This window comes from Geotrypetes seraphini, chromosome 7, assembly GCF_902459505.1.
Source record: "Geotrypetes seraphini chromosome 7, aGeoSer1.1, whole genome shotgun sequence".
Classification (NCBI taxonomy): domain Eukaryota; kingdom Metazoa; phylum Chordata; class Amphibia; order Gymnophiona; family Dermophiidae; genus Geotrypetes; species Geotrypetes seraphini.
In genome coordinates this window covers 30,810,593-30,834,443 of record NC_047090.1, presented here as the reverse complement: position 1 = coordinate 30,834,443, position 23,851 = coordinate 30,810,593, and the positions used below count along the sequence as shown (strand labels likewise).

At 41.4% G+C, this 23,851-nt stretch overlaps 1 protein-coding gene across 3 annotated transcripts in view; it reads right to left on the bottom strand.

Moving 5' to 3' along the window:
• EEA1 (early endosome antigen 1) overlaps positions 1-23,851 on the bottom strand; it is a 243,198-nt gene that overhangs the window by 174,831 nt on the left and 44,516 nt on the right. For 2 of the 3 annotated variants that reach the window (XM_033951558.1, XM_033951559.1), the window contains 6 exons: positions 19,981-20,035; positions 19,766-19,831; positions 9,413-9,452; positions 5,690-5,803; positions 5,478-5,599; positions 4,044-4,199 (listed from right to left, as the gene is read on the bottom strand). In XM_033951558.1, the coding sequence (XP_033807449.1) occupies positions 4,044-4,199; positions 5,478-5,599; positions 5,690-5,803; positions 9,413-9,452; positions 19,766-19,831; positions 19,981-20,035 (553 nt within the window). The remainder of the gene's footprint in view (positions 1-4,043; positions 4,200-5,477; positions 5,600-5,689; positions 5,804-9,412; positions 9,453-19,765; positions 19,832-19,980; positions 20,036-23,851) is intronic. The other variant, XM_033951560.1, reaches the window with a different exon arrangement.

Sequence of the window (23,851 nt, the reverse complement as noted above, 5' to 3'; positions counted from 1 at the left end):
GAGAGGTCAAATTATCTCTTTTTCGGCTTATCTTAAGAAACAGGTCAAAAGACAATTTTCCAATTTGGAGCAAGAAATTAAACTTTTGGAGTCAAAATTAATTGACAAATGGGAATATTGTACATTAAAGGACCTTTTAAAAGCTAAAAGTAAATATAATGAGATTTCGTCTAAATTGGTAAGGAAAGATTTATTTTCTCAACAAGCTTTGTATTATGGAATCTCAAATAAGGCGGGAAGAATATTGGCAAACTATCTTAAAGCGAAAAAAAGGAAGACAAAAAAATTGCCATTAAAGATGAGAATGGTGATACTTATACTCAAGTTGAACCTACTTTAAAACAATTTTTAAAATTTTATAAATCTCTTTATTCTTCTGAGCCTTATTTAGACAAAGGAAAAGATGGTTTAGAGTTTTGAAATTATTAGAGGGACCTAAAATTCCTGAATATATAAAAAGAAGTTTAGAAGAGCCTATATCACTGAAAGAATTACAAACAGCTTTGAAGTCCCTTAGAGTTGGGTCCGCTCCAGGTGGTGATGGTTTTACGGTAGAGTTTTATAAGTCGTTTCAAAATACCCTATTGCCTTATTTATTAAATTTATATCAGACTCAACTAAATAAGGGTTGTATCACAGGCAGAATCTTTAACTATAGTTTTGCTAAAGCCAAATAAAGATCCCACTTTGGTTTCAAATTACAGGCCTATTTCTTTAATCAATGTAGATGGTAAACTTTTAGCTAAGACATTGGTTTTACGCTTGGCTAAAGCTCTCCCTTTTATTATAGGTATGCACCAAACAGGATTTGTTGCTCAGAGACATTCCTCTAATAATACTAGATTGGCTTTTCATATGTTATATTTAACAAAAGCCATGAAAGATCCGGCCTTTTCTGTGTTCTTGGATGCAGAGAAGGCCTTTGATCGAGTAGAATGGACCTTCATGTATCAAGCAATGGAATGGTTTGGTATAGGTTCAGGATTTATACAAAATGATTCAAATGTTTTTATAGCTCCCCTGTTGCTAGGTTGTATATTAATAATAATTTTTCAGAACACTTTAGTTTGCAGAAGGGGGTTAGACAAGGCTGTCCCCTACCTCCTTTACTTTTTGATATTGTTTTGGAACCCTTGTTATTAGCTATTCAGCAAGCGAAGGAGATACAGGGTATTCCTTATTCAGATCGAGAATATAAAGTATCTGCATATGCAGATGATATTCTGCTTCATTTGAGAAGTCCAGAAAACAACCATTCCATGTTTACTTGATTTGATTGTGAAATTTGGAAAATTTTCAGGATAAGATAAATTGGAGTAAATCTGAAGTTCTTCAACTAAATGTACACTGTACAAAAGATTTATTTGATTCATTTTCTTTTGTATGAAAGGAAGATGGACTAAAATATTTAGGAATTTGGATAAAAAATACGCTGGATGATACAATGAAAGTAAATGAAAAATCTTTATTACAGAAGGTAACAGAAATGTGTGAGCAATGGAATCCTCTACATTTATCTTGGTGGGGGAGAGTACAAACTGTTAAAATGATGATCTTACCTGTGGTTTGTTACCAAATGGGAATGATACCAGTTTTTTTCCAGGGATCTTTTTACAAAAAGTTAAATAGTATTCTTTTTTTTTTTCAAATTCTTTATTCATTTTTTCATCTTACATCAAGTACACAATATTACATAATTTGAACTTTTACACATCATTTGAACTTCTATTATCATCTTAAATACATAAATTTATTCCTTCCACCACCCACCCTTCCCACAAATATTGTAATCAAAAATATCATATAAACATTAAATTCATAATATTGGTTAAACCTTTAATATAACTATATACCACCCCCTTCCCATAATTATAAATGTACTTTCAGTGTAAAATGGCATCTAATCATTACAATAAATTATCAATGGCCCCCAAATCTTTTTAAAATTATTATAATTCCCTTTTTGTATTGCAATTGTTCTTTCCATTTTGTATATATATAGCACAACGAATTCCACTAGAAGTCTAGTGTAATTTTTCCAATTCCTGGTGATATGTTGAATGGCGACTCTTGTCATTATCAATAAAAGTTTATTAATACCTGATGAAATTTGACTTTTTATTCTCATTGAGGTACCGAATAAAATTGTATCATATGATAGAGCTACATGGTTCTCTAATAAACAATTAATTTGAGACCAAATTGATTTCCTAAAGGCCATGATGCAGGGACAATAGAATATTAAATGATCCAGAATCCCTACTTCCAGATTACAATGCCAGCATCTATTAGACTTAGAGCTATCCAACTAACAAAATTTATTTGGCTGGGTAAAATTGCTAGAATTGCTTTAGTGTCTTTACAAAATTACGGAGGGAGGGGTAAATTTTCCTAATTTTTATAGGTATCATCAAGCCTATATTATGCGCCAAGTATGTATTGGGTCCTCCCAGAGCCCACTGAAAATATCCCGGATTGGATATGGTTGGAATGGCGACTCATGTTTCCTCTGCGACTTTGCCATGTTCTTAGTATCAAAATGCCTAAAATAGAATATTAGTTGATACATGGAAAACTTTAAGATATGTAAATAGTCTAACTCCTATTCCAATACATAAATCAACAAATCAAACGATTTGGCTAAACTCCAAGATTCAAATTGGCAGTTTTAAAATCATCTGGAAACATTAGATGATGGCAGGCATACGTACATTGGAAGATGTATTATCTAATGGTAAGCTGCTTGAGTTTTCACAGTTGCAACATAAATTTGGTCTTAGTAAATTACAAAGTTTTAGATGGTTGCAATTGAAGCAGGCCATTCAGGCGGGGTTCCCTGAATGGAGAAATCTCAATAATCAATATAGCTTGGAATTTTTATGCTTTCAGGTAGATTTGATGGGACACCTGGCTGCACAGTGGTATAAATTGATATCTGGATTTGTGAATAAAAAAACAAAAACTGGTCTTCGGGACATTTGGAGCATTGAGATCAAGCATCAAATTACTGCGTTTCAATGGACACAAATTTGGTCTTGGAGGATGAGATGTACAATGTCTGCATCTATGAGACAAACTTGTTTTTTTCTTTTGCATAGAGCTTTCTGGACCCATGTTCGTTTACAAAAATTAGATAGCTCTAAGTCTAATAGATGTTGGCATGTCATCTTGAGGCTGGGACATTAGATCATCTTTTATTCTATTGTCCATTTATATTGTTATTTTGGAAATCTATATGGACCCAAATAAATAGGATGTTAGTATCATATGTCAAGGCCACCGGATTTTCTATTTTATTTGGCATGTCAATGAGAGCAAAAAGTCAGACTTCTTCAAAAAACAACAAGCTTTTATTTATTTTGACTGGAGTAGCCATTCAACAGATTACATTCAATTGGAAAAATCAGAGTAGATTAAATTACAGTTTCTGGTGGAATTCTGTATGTCATATGAACATTAGCAATACAGAGAGAATATTTTGGTAAATTTCAGGATTTTTGGGGACCATTAACAGACTTTTGTAATGAGTAATAAACATTTTCCCATAATAAGATAATTGAAATGAAGGGATGGGAATGGGTGGTGGGGTGGTATTTTTTTTATATTTTATTAAATCATATAATGTATAAAATAATATATGAATATTTTTGATGTATTAGGGATAGAAAGGGTGGTTAAATTTCATTATTTCCAGATGATATTATAGCAAAACAAGTGATGTTTTACAATTTAAATATTATTTCCTGTTATACTTGATGTAAGTTTTAAAAACGAATAAAAAATTTAAAACAGAAAAAAAAAAAGTCTACCCTTCATAATATACTTAATTGAGCACCCTAACAAGGCAGGTAAGAACCTTGGTCCAGCCAAGAGGCAAAAATGGAATGCTGAAAATCCACCCCCACCCCCCCAAAAAAAAAAAAAAATACCCTTCAAACTTAAACTGGAAGTAGAATTCTATGGCAATATACGTTAGAATTTTGATCTCTGTATGTTATATGTCACTGTTTTCCTATTTTTATGAAAGTGTTTTGTTACCCTACCTCTGAGTTAACATTCTCTGTCTGCAACTGTCTGCATTCATCTTTTAACTTTTCAGACTCTCGCTCGCATTCCAAGGTCATTTTGTCCATCAGTGTTTGAACCTGGACTAGCTCCTTCTTTAGAACAGCAACATCTTCAACACCAGGTCTTTGAAGCTAAGAATTAAAGCAAGCATTAAAAGGGCTGAAAGCGCTAAAACTTATACATACCCAACAATGATCAAATTCTTTGCCTTGTTGGAGCCTCCAACTAGAAAGTGTCAGACGTAGGTCATACTCTCACTTTTTAACCAAAGCACAGAATCAACTTCCTCCTAACATCAAATCCCTTGATGAGCTTTTGAAAAGCAATAAAAACCTACATCTTCACCTGACTCCTCAGGACAAGCTAGCATTCAGACTGTTACTCTCAAACCACTGTACTCTTCATAGATGTTCAACTGACTCTCTCCCTGTGCATGCTTCAGGCTTCATGCGTCTCCCTATGCGTCTTCCCAAATGGCCCCCCCCCCCCCCAATATCCCCCTGCCACCCCACATTTATCTGAAGGCCAATAAGAGGGATATCCAGTTCCTCCTGCTGGCAGGCCTGCCACTGCAAAATGGTGGGCCTTCCCATTCCCAGTGCATTCTGGGATGCACCGGGGAAGGGCCTAAGGCCCTGACTGGCTCAGATGCCTAAGGCCTCTAAGAAAGAGCCCTAAGCATCTAAGCCAATCAGGGGTAAATGATATTTCTCCATCCCTCCCTTCACCCCCCTCCCCCCCATGGTGACTGGCATTGTCTCTTCTTACCTCCCAGCTGACACACACAGAAAATTATCATGTTAAGCCAATGCAGAGCCTTCAGCAACTGCACATGTTCAAAAACATGCTAGATCCCAGCACCTCCAAAACTTCTGGTTTGACGGTAATAGGAGCCAGTAGGCCTTGAACAAGCGCAGATGTTCAGGATAGTGGGCTGCAGAAATGACGGTCACCACTGACGGAGAAGGAAGGAGAGAAATTTTTGCACTCTCTCAAATATAAACTAAAATCCCAATTTATTTTCTCTTGGGGGAGGTGGTTTGGACAATATATATTGTACCCCCACCTGTTTATATAAAATAGTACAAGAGAAGTTGATATCTATTTTATATATTCTACATCCAGACATTTAATTGGCACTTATCAGTTAAAATCTAATCTACCCAAAGTTTAAACCCACAACTATTAAAAACATATCCAAATTTAGTGGACAGTTATCTGACTTCTATTTAGTTCAAAGTCCTTTACAGTAGGGATTCCAAGTTCTGCAATGTTTTATATAGAAATCACATGCAGAAGCATTCCTTATGAGCCAATATATTACTTTCATAGAAAATGTGTTAATCTGCAGTACTCTTGCTTCTACAAATGGCAGGTTCAACATAAAAACAAAAGAGGCTTTAAATTACCAATTCAGTCTTTAAATTTTCTACCACAGACATCTCTCTCTGTATGTCTTGAGTCAAGCTTCTCACTTTCTCATCTGCTGCTTCCCGGAGGCCCTTTTCTTCATCATATTTTGACTTTATATCTGATATAAGGGAAAATAAAACCATCTGAACATGATGTTCATTTTAAAGGCAGCATACATAGGCAGAATATATGTGCTTAACACACTTACCCACAATTTCAGTTGCCAACTGGGCTGCTTTTTGCTCAAAGAGGTCTTTCATTTGTTTAATATTAAAATTTTCAGTGTGAGCTTCTTCTAATTGCCTTTCTAGTGACTGCACCTCTGGAATACAAAATTTGATAAACCATATTCATACCAAAGCAGACTATACTGGAAGATAAGCACCTTATCTGCACAGAGCATATCCATATTCCACCATATCTCATGGCATTGTTTCTTGGTGGATTACACACACATCTGGCTCTTTTATGCTTGTACATGACAAGAGCGCCATATAACACACTAAAATAAAAGCACAGTAGCAAGGGCAGTTATGTAAACATAGGCACATCTAACTTATTTGACAGTCTGCCTAATTGCTTCTATTTGCATTACTTTAGACCTAACTCAATTCCCAGTCATCACACTACTTTGCTCTTACCACTTCTACTACAATCCTTGCTGGTAGACCAGTCCAGGCTTCCACCAGCCTTTTCTCAGTGAAGCAGAATATCCCTTACATTACTCCTCATCCCCTCCAGCTTCATGGAATAACCCTTGTGCCTGGATTCTCTCTCTATGTTGTCTTGAAGAGGCAGCAGATCTGTCACTCCCCTGGTCAGGAGGCAGGGAGCCCACTTGACTGCTGACCCAAACAGGGAACTAGCGTCATCCAGGGCTGAACCTGAGTCCTGAGACAAAAATGGCATGTAATCTGACTATTCATCTAGCCAGTCTGGCTTGTTAAGGTCACTGGAGCCTAGGCCCAGCTTGCTTAACTGAGAAGCAGACACTAGAGGCAAAGACGCTCATTGGTCTGAAGGCTGCGCACACACAGGATGTGGCATCTGACCTAGTCTTGTAAGAAAAGCTCTCTACAACAGATTTACAAATTTTGGGAGAAAACTTTTACAGGGGAAGCAAAAGAAGCCTGCAAAACCTCCAGCTGGGATCTCGTTGGTTCCAAAGACTCTATGCACCTCCGTTTTGCATCACTGAGAAATAAAGGGCCAAAACAGGATTTTTTACCCATTTTGTGGACCCACAGTTGTTCACCACCCCTGGAGAACAAGGATGGGACTAAGCACAAAGCTCCCACCCCCTTCCCTCGCGTACGCTGTGGCACACGGTACATGGACGCTCTTTCGCTGAACAACAAGTGCAATTTTTGCAAGAAACAGTGTCTTCACACCCTGAGGAGTCCATCCGAATCGATTAAAATCAAAACCAAGGGGTTTTGAGGCAGCTAGAGGGTTTTGTTAAAAAAAAAGGGTCGATTGAAATCCTAGATTGCCACCAACAGTAAAATCACACCAAAAACAGCCCATGGAGACTTAACTGAAAGTTCAAAAACTGTGAAAAAAGGAATTTTGGAAGTGGGAGACCTAAACCCTACCCTCAGAAACCCTTAAAATTTTTCAGACCCACCCCAATTTTCCCATAGAAAATAATGGGACTGTACTCACAGTTATGAATAATAATAATAATAATGTTTATATACCGCAGGACCGATAAGTTCTATGCGGTTTACAATGATTAAAAGATGCTAAAGATTAAGTGGATTTAACAATGAAGAGATGCCTGCCTGTCAGCTTTTTTAATGCAGCTGAGAAGAAGGAAAGAACTTTCTGCCTCAGATGCTTCCAAATCCAGCTCTAAGAGATCTTCAGTCCTCCACTCCCGTGGAATCTCATAGTGCAATGGGTTGGGCAAACTATGGAGCCAGCACCCTGATACCCCGAGAATTCTTATATAGAGCACCCATAGCCAGCGATTAAGCCACTGAGAAACTCAGAAGGCAAGCTGGCTCCCAGGGGAACATACTCCAAGCCCAGAAGTTCCACAGCAGGCTAGCTCTCCAGGTTCCACCGAAGGCTTGCCCTTCAGAGCTGCAGTCCACCTCAGCAGAACTTTTGTCCTTTCCCAGGCAGAAGATCCCCACGAATGGGGTCTCAGGGCACCAAAGCCTCAGAAAAATTAACTTAAGCTGAAAAGAAAAAAATAAGCAGAGCAGATCAGAACACCTCTGCATGGTTCACTTGCATAAGAAAAACTGGAAGGGGGCAGTGTGCTCTGCCTCTATGGGGAAGGTGCTCATAGCTGTTAAGTATTCACACTTCTGCAAGTCCAGTTTACGGGAAAGATTATCACCATATGTACGGATTCCTGAGCAAATAACAGAAGGACATTTAAACACTGCTGAAGAAATAAAAATAGTTTGGTGGTACTGGTAAAATATATCTTGAAGCCTGGGTTTCATTATATACGGAAAAGAAGATGTAACTGAGGAGATCTGAATGGGTAATGCAAGGTAGAAACTACTATGCATGCTCAGAAGCCTAGTTTAAAGGTCTTCTGAGTTTTGTGACAAGTGTCACTTGGTGCCGTCAACTGCGACATCACCTATGTCTATGTGTGTGGCTGTTGTCATGCTAAGCACATATTTTCCATCCTCAACAGGTTGTTTTTTGCCCTGGTCACCGCACAGACACTATCAAATCTTTTGTGAGTGATCATCACTGACTTATTAGCGGTATATAAGAATTAAATTAAATTAAATTTGAATAAGGACAAATAGGTCTAATGATACTGCCAAGTCTACTAGCGGTCTTTTGAGTTAGTTGAACATATTCTGCAAACTATCAGTATCTGTGGCTCAGGCCTTCATTGGAGTTTTTTATTTTGTTTTTTGCAAGACAGAACATTCTCAACTATTTTACCTACAAACCCCTCTTCAATACATAACATATGCTCAGGGCTCTGTTCTGAGCTACACTATTTTATAACATGTTGCCAAGTTCCTTGCAAGCCTTTTAAGGGACAGTGATATTGATGTATTTTACTACCCCAATGCATCTTACTAATTCTATATACTGATTTTCTTCTCCCACATATCACACAAATGCAATCTTGCTTTGAACCTGGTCTTCACTTGGCTTGTTAATCATCTTGCTCTCAATCGCTCAAAAACTGCAACTTCTTGGCACACCGACAGTTCTTCTTGCCCAACTCCATGTCTACTAATCAATGGAAAGTCAATTGCTCTTGTGGATCACTTTAAACATGTTGGGGTCTATTCTGATAAAAATAAATTGCCTTGGACATACAAATTTCTGCTGCAAATTTAAGGCAATATGTCACTTCTGGATCTAACATCAAAGCAGGCTCCTCTATAAGCCTCTGTGGTGTCACATCTGGATTACTATAATCACATTTATGCCAGCATTCCCTCTTATTTGGTCAAAAGACTACAGCAGGGGTGTCAAAGTCAGTCCTCGAGGGCCACAATCCAGTTGGATTTTCAGGATTTTCCCAATGAATCTACTTGCATGCACAGCTTTCATTGTATGCTAATAGATCTCATGCATATTCATTGGGGAAATCCTGAAAACCCGACTGGATTGCGGCACACAGTGTATGCAGGAGTAAAAACTTTTTGACTAAAGGCACTAGCAAAAGTGTCACCTGAAACAAGCACAGAAGTCTCCCTGGAGGACAACTTACAGCTCTAACTGTAGAGTACAACTAGTGAAAGTCTAAATTATGTACATGCATTTTAAAAATAGTGCTTTGTTTTTCCATATGGATTTTTGCTCTACACAAAAGAAAACCAAAGAATTTTGTTTTCTAATTACCAGATCACTGAAAATTCTTAAGACAGTAAACTTGTTAATGGAATTAATCTAGCCTCACACAGTAATATAGCCATGAAATGGCACAATATCTATTCACCTGTAGATGCCACTAGTGTCATCCCATCAGGAACAGAATCCTAAAAAAAGAAAAAATGTAAGCATAAACAAAACCATCCCTTATTCCTGTATAGGAGACCAAATTTTTTATTTTTTTTTAAAGACACTGTAGTTAACTTTTATAGACTTGAAGCATGCATGGCAATAAAAGTTTCTCTCATTTAAAATGGACTTTTTGGAAAAATAGAATCTTCAAGATGTTTTCATGAGAGTAATCACATCTGTTCAAATTCTGGCATAACAAGATATTGTACAATTTTAGAAAAAGAAGCCAGAAGGATTATAGTGCACTGAAGATCTTTCACAGGAAGGCCACTTTAAAACTAAGGTAGTCTGGTGGTTAGAGGAGCAGGCGGAGAATCTAGGAAGTCAGCGTTCAAATCCCGGTGATACTTTTTGTGTCCTTCTGACGAGTTAGCGTTTAGCGCCTTAGTAAAAGGACCCCTCAGATTGTAAGCTCTCTGGGGATTGGAAAAAGCACAGTTACTTACCATAACAGGTGTTATCCAGGGACAGCAGGCAGCTATTCTCACATATGGGTGACATCAGTGGAGCCCGGATGCGGAAGCTCGCAAGCAGACTTGCTTGAAGAAACTAGAAGTTGAGTCGACCACACTGCGCATGCGCAAGTGCCTTCCCGCCCAGCTAGGGCGTGTCTCCTCAGTTCAGATAGCTAGCAGAGAAGCCAATCAGGGGAGGTGGATGGGTTGTGAGAATACCTGCCTGTTGTCCCTGGATAACACCTGTTACGGTAAGTAACTGTAACTTATCCCAGGACAAGCAGGCAAGCTATTTTCACATATGGGTGACCTCCAAGCTAACCAAAATGGGATGGTGGGAGTGTTGGCAATTTAGGAGAATAAATTTTGTAATACTGTTTGGCCACTGTCCATCACGTCTGGAGAAAGTATCCAGACAATAGTGAGATGTGAAAGTATGAACTGAGGACCAAGTAGCAGCCTTGCAAATCTCCTCAATAGATTTAGATTTGAGGAAAGCTACGGAAGCTGACATTGCTCTGACTTTATGGGCTGGGACTCTACTTTGTAGGAGTAATCCAGCCTGGGCATAGCAGAATGAGATACAAGCAGCCATCCAGTTGGAGATGGTATGCTTAGAGATAGGATATCCCAACTTATTTGGATCAAAGGAGACAAAAAGTTGAGGAGCAGTTCTGTGTGGTTTGGTGCGTTCCAAATAGAAGGCCAAAGCACGTTTACAGTCCAGAGTACGAAGAGCTACTTCTCCAGGATGAGAATGAGGCTTCGGAAAGAACACTGGAAGAACAATAGATTGATTGACATGACATTCCGATACCACTTTAGGGAGGAATTTTGGATGAGTACGGAGGACTACCTTGTCATCATGAAACACCATGAAAGGTGAATCAGCAACTAAGGCTTGCAGTTCACTGACTCGTCGAGCAGAAGTGAGGGCAATGAGAAACACCACTTTCCAAGTGAGATACTTCAGATGAGCCTTGTCAATTGGCTCAAATGGAGGCTTCATCAGTTGAGCAAGGACAACACTGAAGTCCCAAACCACAGGAGGCGGTTTGAGAGGAGGTTTGACATTGAAAAGTCCTTTCATGAATCTGGAAACCACCGGATGAGCAAAGAGGGGTTTCCCTTCAATAGGCTGATGGAAAGCTGCAATTGCACTGAGTGGATAAGTGCAAAAGATAATCCAAAACAGAAGATAAGGAGGAATGTTGAGGCTCCTTATCATGAGAAAAACACCATGTAGAAAATCTAATCCATTTTTGGTGATAGCATTGTCTAGTGGTAGGTTTCCTAGAAGCCTCTAAAACGTCTCTTACAGATTGAGAAAACTGAAGAGGAGTCATGTTGAGAGGTACCAAGCTGTCAGGTGTAGAAACTACAGGTTGGGATGAAGCAGAGATCCCTGACTCTGTGTATGCAGAGAAGGAAAAACTGGTAGAAGGTATGGGCCCCTGCTGCTGAGTTGAAGTAGAAGGGAGTACCAAGGTTGTCACAGCCACCAAGGAGCAATCAGAATCATGGTGGCATGATCGTTCTTCAACTTGACCAGAGTCTTGAGAATGAGAGGGAATGCATTGAGGAAGAGATTCGTCCATTCCAGAAGAAAAGTGTCTGCCTCGAGGCGATAAGGAGAGTATATCCTGGAGCAGAACTGAGGCAGTTTGTAGTTGTGGGAAGCTGCAAAGAGGTCTATCTGAGGCGTTCCCCACTGTGAAAAGATGTGATGAAGAGGCGAAGAATGGAGTGTCCATTCGTGAGGATGCAGAAGACGACTCAAGTTGTCCGCCAAGCAATTCTTCGCCCCTTGGATGTAGACAGCTTTGAGGAAGGTGTTGTGACGGATTGCCCAGTCCCAAACCTTCAGAGCTTCTTGACAAAGGGAGGCAGATCCCGTCCCTCCCTGTTTGTTGACATAATACATGGCGACTCGGTTGTCCGTCCGAATGAGGACTACCTGGTCGTGAAGAAGATGTTGAAAAGCGTTGAGTCTTGAGGATCGCTCTGAGTTCCAACAGATTGATATGACACTGACAATCCGTACTGGTCCAGTGGCCTTGTGTACGGAGACCATCGAGATGAGCGCCCTAAGCGTAGGTCAAAGAATCTGTCGTGAGGACCTTCTGATGGCGGGCTGTTTGAAAAAGCAAGCCTCTGGAGAGATTGGAAGAGAGCATCCATCAACGAAAAGACTGCTTCAATGAAGGAGTGACTGTTATGTGGCGAGAAAGTGGGTCGCAAACCTGCGTCCATTGAGATGCCAGGGTCCAACGAGGAATTCTGAGGTGAAGTCTGGCAAAAGGAGTCACGTATACTGTAGAGGCCATGTGACCCAGGAGTACCATCATGTGTCTCGCTGAGATGAAAGAGCGGGAAGACACTGTATGACAGAGTTGAAGAAGAGCTTCCAGACGTTATTATGGAAGGAATGCTCTGAGTTGGATAGTATTCAGAACAGCTCCAATGAATTGTAGATTCTGTGAGGGCTGAAGATGGGATTTGGGAAAATTGATTTCGAATCCCAAACTTTGTAGGAACCAGGTAGTCCATTGGGCCGCTACAATAACTCCCTGAGATGCTGAATCTTTGATGAGCCAGTCGTCGAGGTAGGGAAATACCTGAAGACCAAGGTTCCTTAGAGCTGCTGTTACCACTACCAGGCACTCTGTATTGATAATGCAGATTCCCCACCCGAAATCTGAGATATTGACGGGAGGCCGGATGAATGGGAATGTGAGTGTAGGCCTCCTTGAGATCAAGAGAGCATAACCAGTCGTTCTGCTTGAGAAGGGGATAAAGGGATGCCAGGGACAACATGCAAAACTTTTCTTTGACCAAAAATTTGTTGAGAGCCCTGAGATCCAGAATGGGCCGCAGATCGCCCCATCTTCTTCAGAACAAGGAAGTAAAGGGAGTAAAAACCCCTGTTCTGCTGGTCCAGAGGAACTGGTTCGATGGCATGGAGACGAAGCAGAGCTTGAATTTCCTGAAGAAGAAGGACGGTCTGGGAAGGGGTGGAAGGATGCTCTCTTGGAGGAAGCTCTGGTGGAACCTGAGTGAAATGAAAAGAGTATCCTTCTCTGATGATGGTCAGTACCCATAGGTCGGATGTAATTGTCATCCATCGGTGGTAAAAATGATGGAGACGACCTCCTATAGGGGGAAGAAAAGTCAGAACAGAACGATGGAGATTATGCTCTGTTTGAGACAGTCAAAAAGGCTGTGAAGCCTTAGGTGCAGGAGAAGATTGAGATTTTTGTTGCTTCTGAGGCTGCTGTTTCTTAGGATGAGGGCGATTGTAAGGAGCCGCTCTTGGAGTAAAACGCCTCCGATAGATAGGAGGAGGACATGTAGTTTTGACAGGAGCTTGTGAAGAGGAAGCTTAAGTGACTGCCGGAGGTTGAGGTAGATGCATGACTTCGAGATACTCCTTAGAGTATTTGGAACCAGCATCTAATTGAAGGTCCAAGTCAACAGCCATCTGATGAAGAAAAGAGGAAAAAGATAGCTGATCCGCCAATGCTTTGCCTCGAGAAGGACTCGAGGTCGTCAAAGCAGCCTGGGTCGAAGATGAAGCTTCGGCAGGAAAAAAGGCATCAAAAGAATATGGAGACTTGGACAAAGCAATCGAAACCGCTGCATCCTCGAGGTGTGGAAGTGGAGACCTTGATTGAGAAGTCAGCGGTCTAGTCGAAGTAGAAGTAGATTGAGGCTTAGTTGAAGAGGGACATTCTTTTGAAGAACTATGCCTGGAAGTATGCCTCGATGAGGGCCTCGATCGTCAGTGAGAACGGTGCTTGGAAGCAGATCTCAAAGATCGAGGAGACTTCGCCTCAGAGACAGAAGCAGCCGATGCCACCAAAGAATGGATAGGACTGGAGGCTGTAGATCGAAGCTCCAGAGGCTTGGAGAAGGAACCTCGAAGCACTCCCAAAGACTCTGCTCCTTGTATAGAGTTTGAGGATTCCTGCTGAGGCACTTGCAAAGATTCTGCTCCTTGCTTTACGTGCTTAGGATGCCAGACCAGACACTCGCAGACTCTGCTCCCTGCAAAGAGTGTGTAAGCTCAGACTGAGACAAAGTAAGCGCCTCGGCCTCGCGGGAGTCTGCAGAATGCCCAGGCTGGATGAGAGGAAGAAGCTTCGGTCCCATATTAGTAAGGAACTGAATGAATTGCTTCTCCAACATTGTCTGGAAAGAAGCCGGCAAGAATGGATCCGCGTCTGAAACCGGCCCACCTGCTTTGGCTGGAGGTTCCACCGAGGCAGTGTAAATGTGCTTCGACTTGGAAGTCTTAGGCACCTTAAGCACCACCGCTGGAACTTTCTGCTGAGCTATCTGACCTGAGGATACAGGGAACGATACAGCAAACGTCGTAGAGGAGAGAGCCGCTGCAAACGATGAAGGTCTGATGAGGCTCGAGGTGGAAGCAGTAGAAGCAGGAGGAGTCTCTGTCGAAGGATTGAAGTCGAGGGATCGGAGAAGGAATCCATCCCGAAGAGCTTCTCCACCAAAGACGATGACGTTTAAGGGCTCGAGGTTGAAGAGTAGCACAGCGCTTGCACGACTTCGGTTGATGATCCGGCCCAAGACACTTGAGGCACCGACGGTGTGGATCCGTAAGGGAAATTGCACGCTGGTACTGGCTACACTTCTTGAAACTCGTTACAGGCCGGGACATAGAAAGAAAAATGTCCGCCGCAAAATCGAAGCCTTTGGGCTGCGGCTGAGCGGCCTGCCCCGGCAGTCGGACAGAAGATTGAAAAATTATTATTATTATTTTTTTAAACTAGAAATAAAGTAAGAACAGCGATTCGTGAAGAAAAAAATACAAACCGTGGTTCAGAGAAGGCACGAAGTTAAATGCAGAGAGTCAAAGACGGACTTCTCGGCTCTGCAGAAAACTGAGAACCGAGGAGATGCGCCCTACGCTGGGTGGGAAGGCACTCGAGCATGTGCGGTGCGGTCGACTCGAAACTTCTGGTTTCTTCAAGCAAGTATGTATGCGAGCTTCCGCATCCGGGCTCCGCTGATGGCATCACCCATATGTGAGAATAGCCTGCCTGCTTGTCCTGGGATAACTGCAATATACCTTCAGCTACCAATGAAAAGGCAAGGGCTAAATTAAAAATAATAATAATTAAGATGTACTTTTGTATACTGGGTAGCATTTTTGAAGCATACACTGCAAACCATAATTAAGAATTGGACATTTACAACCTCTAACAGCAACAAAACAAAAGCCACTCACTGGATTTAATTAGTCCACACTATTCTCAATAAATTTGCCCTCCAGGTATCTAGGAACTGAAGACAGCTGCTTAAAAACTTTAAAAAAAATATCAATGCCACAAAATTTATCTCACTTCATAATTGTATCAACTATTTTTCCATCTGGAAAGCTTGGAAATTGAACTACCAGCAATCAGGGACTCCAGTGCTCCTACTCTATGAAAAGGTTTACCATTTACTATGCAAAGTTTTCCAAACAAAAAGCTTGGGACCTAAACCTAGTGCTGATAGAATGACATGGTGACAAAATTCGTCCCCGTCCCCGTGGATAACCGCAGGAAATAATCCCATGTCATTTTCTAGTGTCTATTTCAACCTCAGTCCTTCTATACCAGCATTCTTCAAAGCAAAGCTTGTGGGTCAGTGGTTGTGGCCATTCATACTCTGATTCTTCCCTCTCTCCTTAAAGAATGACATGAAGATTGTTTACCGTGGTTATCCGCGGGGACAGGAACGGTGATGAATTTTGTCACCTTGTCATTCTCTCGATGACCTAAAAGAAGTGTCTCCACCAGTTGAGCTGATAATGGAATGGATATGAGTAATCTGGCCATTCTACTCTACGAGTCTCTTTCTGAGATACTGAACAGTACACAGAAGACAGGGCTTTTTGGAAATCTATATGGAGTCAAATAAACTGTTTATTAGAAAATTCTGTGGCTTTATCATATGATACTATATTATTTGGAATGTCAATGAGGAAGAAAAGTCAAATTTCATCAAAAAATAATAAGCTCTTATTTATTATGACAGAAGTCGCCATTCAGCAGATTACATTTAATTGGAAAAACTGGAGTAGATTAAATTACTGTTTCTGGTGGAATTCTCTGTGTCATATATAAAGATGGAAAGAATGTCAGCCATACAGAAAGGAAATTTTAATACATTTCAGGAGGTTTGGGGACCATTAACAGATTATTGTAATGAGTAAATTTCATTTTTCCCTTATTGGTATAATTACAAAGTGTGGGGTGAGGGGAGGGACTTATTTTATATTAAATGTTTAGTTTAATAGAACAGACTATATATATATAATATATTACATGATATATAGAATTACATATGAAATAATAGGGATGGGAGAGAGGGTTTAAATATTATTAATATAAATTGATTATGACAGAAAATCAAGTGATATTGTATGTGTTCAAATGTTATTTTTTGATGCACTTGTTGTAAGATGAAAAAATGAATAAAGAATTTTAAACCAGAAGACAGGGCTTTCTTTCACAAAACAAGAGAAGGAATTTAAGACTTGTTTTCTTTCTTTAAAAATCAAGAAACAAAGCCAATTGCAAGAATTACAAAATGTGCAAGTTAGGAAAAAGAAGGAAAGGATCCTCATGCTGAAGATACCAGAAGCATAAAGAGGGTCCTTTTACTAAGGCGCGCTAACTGATTTAGCGCATGCTAATCAATTTAGCATGCACTAAATGCTAAGGCACTCATTATATTCTATGGGCACCTTAGCATTTAGCGTGCGCTAAGCGTTAGTGCTGGCTAAATCAGTTAGTGCACCATAGTAAAAGGACCCCAAAGTGAGGTGGACAGGATACATGATGAAAACTAGAACCAAAATTACTTTATTTCACCAACATCTAGCACACAGAGGACTCGACAGCTGTATTTCTGCCTCCGGACTCAATCACAAAACAACTCTGGTGATGTATCACCAAGAACAAAGCCCAATGGTATTAAAAACTCCAAAGCTTACAAATTTGCCAACTTTGGAATTGTTTGCATCAAGTGTTTAAATATACTCTAAACTTTGCATTAGTGATACAAGGCTTTTATAGTTGGAGTTTTATACTATTGGGTTTTGAACTTTGTGACATCAGAACTGTTATGTGATTCAAATATCTCTATAATACTGATTCCTGAGGCAAGAACACAGCCACGTGGGGTCCCTCTCTATGTGCCATTAGAGCAGGGGTCTCAAAGTCCCTCCTTGAGGGCCGCAATCCAGTCAGGTTTTCAGGATTTCCCCAATGAATATGCATTGAAAGCAATGCATGCACATAGATCTCATGCATATTCATTGGGGAAATCCTGAAAACTCAACTGGATTGCGGCCCTCAAGGAGGGACTTTGAGATCCCTGCATTAGAGGTTGGTAAAAAAGTCATTTTGGTTCCAGTTTTCATCATGTATCCTGTTATGGTTACCTCCTCACTTTATGCTCCTAAAACCAGTAAGTTTCCATTTATTTTGTGTACAGAAATCCCTTCAAAAAAATTGCTGATAATGTCAACAATGTTAGTTTTTAAGAGTGTTATACAAAATGTGGTTTAAAGAACACATTGCATTTTTAATTAACTCTAAAAAGCCACTGTTGCTCTATTTGTTGGACCTGCAAAAGTAGTACTGAAAAGCTGACAACTTTGAGGAAAAAAGCATTGGAGGATACACTAGTAACAGTTTATATCAACGTTATAAACTACGAAAAAGGAAGCAGAATTTTACATCAGTAGCTTCAAACGTTTGATATGTTAAATGTATATGGCACTGTGGGGTTAACAAGACAAATGAAGTTTGGTGGTCACACAATTTTTATAGTTCTAAATACTAAATGTTATTTTTTTCACTTCCTCCCATAGGTAGATTCTGCTGAAATTTTGTTTTTTGAAGCGGTGAAGGGGGAGGAGTAGCATAGCAGAATATTAGAAAGGGGAGTTGCTAAATACCTGAAGCAGGGTCTATAGCTGAGGTTTGCCTAGAGCAGTGGTCTTTGCTAATTTTTAAGTGAGGGCCATTTTGGGTCCAGGACTGACAGAGAGCTGACAAATCTTTCTATTTGGGGCCATGACACCAATAATGCTTCACGACATTCATTCCTACCAAAACAATTGGCCTTGGTCACACATGCAGAACACATATAAACCCTATGCAATACAGAACCACAAACTGAAAGTCCTAATATACACAAACAAAACCCTTAAGATGCTGGACTCTGCATGCAGTACAGCAGCACCAGAGAAATAGAAAGAAATGCATTTCTTCCTGAACAGTGCAAAATATAAACAGCCGATGTAAATTCTGAAAACTGACATTTCAATCACTAAACTGAAAATAAAATCACTTTTCCTACCTTTGTTTGTCTGGTGATTTTATTTTTCTACTCATCTTTTCCCAGTCTCTGGTTACACTTCCTTCTGTCTGTACTCTCTGTTTCCAGGACCACCTTTATCCATTTGCTGGTTTTCTCTCCTTCACTTTCTGCCCTACATTCATCTTTGGCACTAACTTAAAACTCAACTTTCTTCCATTTTTCTGCTTCCTCCTCAAATCTATCTATTCATGCACACTCTCTCCTCCCTCTCTCTGTCCTTCTCCACCATTCATGTGTGCCATCTCCTCTTTCTTCTCCCCTATTCTTATCTATCCAATAACAGCATTTCTTCCATCTCTCTTCCCTTCTCCACCCCTCCCATCTCTGTATACCATCTGCTCCCTCTCTTTAACTCTCCTTTGGTCTGGGATCTTTATCCTCTCCTTACCACAGTCTGGCATCTTTCTCCACTCCTTCCCTTCCATCCTCCTCCCCTCTGGCATCTCTCTGTCCTTCTCTTCCCCCTCTCCCTACCTCTCTCTTCTCCTTCCCTGGTCTGGCATTTCTCTTTCATTCCCTCCCTCTCCAGTAGTCCATCTCTCTCCTTCCCTTTCCCCTTCTTGTAATCTGGTATCTCCATTCTCTCCTCTTCCTTCTTCCTCCCTACTCTAGTCTGGAAAATCTCTCTCCTTCCTTCCCCCTCCTGTAGTCCATGTCTCTCTTGCCCTTTTCCCTTCTTGTGGTCTCCTCCTCCCTTCCATGATCTGACATCTCTGTTCTTCTCTTCTTGTTCCATTCCCTCCCCCGAAGATCTTGCATCTTTCTTTCTTTTTTCTTTCCCTCCTGTGATTCCCCTGCGCTCCTTCCCTCCATGAGATCCCGTACAGCAGCAGCTCTTTTACTCTTTTGGCCTATGGCAATGCAAGTGAAGAAAACATACTGCATTTGCCAGCCCAGAAGCTTTCTCTCTGTACTGCTTCATGCCTATGTGGGGATAGGCAGTGAGTTTGCTTTCCTCAAGTTGCTGGCAGCCTGAAGAGAGAAAAAGCAGCTGCAGTGATGGATCCCAGGGGGGAATGGAACTCTGAACTGCAGCATGAGCTACCAAAAAGGTCTCCATGAGCTGCCATTGGCTTGCGGATCTTGCAAGACCACTGGCCTAGGGCATCAGACACCTTCAATCCTACCTTAAGAAAGCATGAACAAAGGACTGCAGATTGTTATGAAAGCTTAAATATACTGTAGAATGACTGGAAGTGTAGGTAACAAGCCAGTTTGCCATGAAGAACTTTAGAACATGCAGAATATTAAACAATTTTTAAAAGACTGTTCAGTTTCATAAACTACCAAATTCCAAAACAGATAACAAATGTCATTAACAAAAAAATCAAGAATGCTAGAAGAACAAAACAAATCAATAAGCTCTTGCACTATATAACAGCCCTGTTATACAAAAGTTGTTCATAACTCTTTAATAACTTTAAAGGAATTACTTGCTTCAGTTGCCCTTGAACTTTTTCCAATTCTTTCTTCAGTTCTTCTGAGTACCATTTCTCTTCCTAGGAAGAGAAAGCACACCAGAATTTCAGTACTTCTAGTATTACTGCTACTAATTTTTATAACATTATCAGAAGTTATGTTTAGACTGCTCCAAACACAATCCAAATTCATATTCCCACACTGCACCTGAAAAAATATTTGGGTCTACCTTAAGTGAAGCTTGTAGATCTTTGACTTCTTGTTGGAGTATTATTATGTTTCCTCTGTGCCAAAACAGGAAAGAATAAAAAATATTAAATATTAAGTATTTATTAAGCTGAATTAGAAATTATTGTGGCAGTAAGCAAGCACCAACACCTTACAAGTTAGCATGCACTAATATCCATGTTAACAGTTAACATAGAACAAAGAGATTGAACAGTGAGTGCCTCACAGTTAACATGGAGGTAGTTATTACATATTAACTAGTGATTCCCTGATTCAAATCGATTCACTTCAGTGAATCAATTCAAATTAATTTGTTTTTCCCCAAAATCAGACACACCAATTCAGTGAACAACCCCTGCCCCCCAGTGAGGCCTGACATATCTCCAGGGCCTCCTAAAACAGCAGCTATGGCAGTATACAACCATCAGAGGAAGGCTCTGAACAGTTTGCTCAGATCCAGAGTCTACCTGCTGAGAAAATGGCCTGGATGTTCTCTACTCCTGTTATATGGGCCTGCAAAGGACACATAAAAGCCTTCGTCCATGGTACCACCTCTGTGGTCACTGCCATGGACCCCAGAACCTGGAGGTAATGCCATGCAGAGGGAGTCAACTTCATCGGTAGGTCCGTTATTTGCTTCAGGAGCTTGTTGTTTGCACAGCTCTGGCAAAAAAAAAACAAAACAAACCCATGGCCCATTGCCATGTCAAACCATACTTCCAGTTACTCCAGGTTGTTGGATTGGAGCCAAATGGCTCTTCTTGACATTTACTATCCAACCCAGGTCCTCCAATAGATGGACCACTCGCATCACCGTTTGTTCTCCTTCCTCTTTGGATGGAGCTCAGATCAGCCAATCATCCAATTAGGGTTGCACCTGGATCCTCGTTTTGCGGAGATGAGTAGCCACCACTACCACCACCTTGGTAAAGGTGTGCGGTGCCATGGCTAGTTCCAATGGCAGCATGGAAAACTGGAAATGTTGTCCCAGGGGACTGAAACCTTAAGTACTTACTGTGAATTGGAAATATGGGAATATGAAGGTAGGCCTCTGTTAAATCTAGTGAGGCTAAGTACTTCCCCAGCACCAACACTCCAATGAGCGATCTAAAGGTTTCCATCCAGAAACAAGGCTCTTTCACTGCTGCATTGATGGATTTGAGATCCTGGATCGATCTGAGCCTTTCATGGGCACTATGAAGTATATGGAGTATCTGCTCAAGCCCAATTCTTCATCCAGTACAGGCTCTATGACATGAATATCAAAGATCCTCTGTACCATTGATTGGACTCTGATAGTCTTTTCTGGCCAGCTGGTGAATCCACGAAAAGGTTTGAGAGAAGGTGAGAAAACTTGATCTAGTAACCCTCTCAAATGATCTCCAGGACCCAGCGATCGAACATATTTGTGCCCGGATTTCCAATTACGCCGACAGGCTTCCCCCTATCTGGGGAGGTACAGCCACTGACCTGGTGTCAATGCATTTTCTTGAAGGCTGAGGACAGGCAAGAGCCAGAGGCTTGAAGTTGCTGGACCCTGCTGAATTGCTGTCTTGACCCCTGAAAAGGTCTCTGAGGGGCATAACTGCTCAAGTACAAGCAAAATCTTCCAAGAGCCTCAAAAATTTCCTCGTCAGAAACCTCAAGCAGCCCAAGGTCTGCTATCCAGTAACGTTTTCAGGTGATGATCTTGCACACTAGCATAAGACTGCAGAGGCACTTACTAAAAAGCATCTGTCCTTGGAAAAACAGCCTGATAAGTGTAGCCTTCAAGGCCAATTCTCCCATCAATTGCCTGATCCAAAGTATTCTTCGGGTGAAGATGGAAAAAGTGGAAATTTTGCTCATGGCTCTGATAATATTGTAAAGAGCATCAGCCACATAATTCACTCCCGATAGAACCATCTGGAAGGATTCCTCATCAAACAATGCCAGAAGCCGGATGAGCTGAATATGGCAAGCATGAGACACAAACAAAGCTGCCACAACAGATTCAAGCCCAAGGGCTAAGGCTTCAAATTGCCTCTTAAGGACCACATCCACTTTATGATCCTTTATCACTACACCCTTTTCACTGGGTAGCAAAGTCTGCTTGGTAATCTGGGCTACCAGCGAATCCACCTTAAGCTAATCAAACATCTGCTGGAAATCATGTGCCAGCGGGTAGAGTTTGGACATAGTCCTAGCTACCCTCAGTGAGCCCCCTGAGCCTCCCAGTAATCTCCGATTACTGGGAGGCTGTATGTAAGGAAAAGTGCACGGTCTGAGATATGGAGCTGCTCATACCTGAGCACTGAGAAATGGAGGCTTGCGGGGATTCCAATTTCAGCTCTTGCAGCAAATCTGCAATAAGGCCAGAGAGCACTTTAGCCATAAATAGGCGACACACCCCCTAATCCTCTCCTTGGTCCAGAGAAACCACTGCCTCCTGCCCACTGGCCTCATGCGGAGAGCCAGAATCCTCCAGGAGAGAAGCAGCTCCCTGGGATAATAAAGGTATGGATCCAGAACCCAAATCATCACAGACTGGGCATCTGGGTCCAGCGATAGGTCTGCCTCCAATTGGGGAGCCACCTGAGGGAAGTCTCCCGCTTGCTCAGCCCTGGCCGTGCCTGTAGAAGATGAGGACTGACCCCAACAATTTAAATATGCACTCCACATCAGACTCATGAAATCAGGAGTGAACCCCTGTCCCGACAGGCTGAAGGACCTTTGGAGACACTCACTCTTCCTCCTCTGCGTTTTGCCAATTCACTGTCAGACGGCTCCAGAAGAGGTGTCTTCCCTAGAAACTGAATTTCCTGCAGTCTTGAATTTCTTAAGGTCTCAGAGGTGGTTGGGCACATTGCTCCTGTCCCCCACCCCCACCCCGTGTGCTCTGTGGCATATGGTACATGGATGTTCCTCGGCCGGCCATCCCACACAAACCTGACATAATATAGATGTAAAAAGGCCTGAGTTCACCTCTATTGATTTAAGCAAAATCGAGGGGTTTTGAGGCAAATAGAGGCTTTAAAAATAATAAAAGTAGGAAAACTCAAGATGGTCATCATGGCAATGATCTTGGCACCAAAAACAGCCCAGGGAGAAAAATGAAAAGTCCAAAAACTCAAAAAAAAAAAAAAAAAACCCATACTCCCCCCCCCCTCTGATTTTCCCCATAGGCCACAATAGCCTTACTTACAGTGTCATTTGAAGCCTGTGTCTGCTCAAAACCTGCAGCTGGGAATCTGGAGAAGACTGTGCCTCAAACTCGATACACAAAGTGTGGTCTTCTGGCTGCCAATTGGACCGATGCCAGACTGAGACTCAACCCCATGAACTCCTCACATTGTACTGGGAAGGGGGTGGGAGGGGTGGTGGAAAACGCAGCCAGCTCTGATAAAGCCCAAACAGCCAGACACTGAGCCAAATAGCCTGCATTCAAGCTCCTGATAAAATTGAGGATGCAAGCAAGATACTAGGGAATGGACCCCAAGCTCCAAAAATATTAAAGCAAGCTGGCTAGACAGGTATTCATTCTCAAAGGATGACCCTGCTAGCAGCAGATTGTCACTGTGTGAGTCTGTACCTTCTCTCAGGCAGAGGTCACACCAAATGAGAACCTCTGGGCACTAAAGCCTTGAACTTTGAATGCGAAAAACCCAAAAATAACAAAGAACCACAGAGAAGAGCAGAAAGACACCTTCTCAACTTGCTTGCTTGCTCTGAAAAGAAGGCTTAGTCGAAAGATGTGCAACATCTTCTGCAGCAACTTGCGGGTTCAAAGGACAAAACCCTACCATTCAGGACTACTAGACACATTGCATTAGAATATACTGAGGTTTCTCTAAACTACAGGAAACAAAAGTGAAATGGAGTCGTCAGTCTAT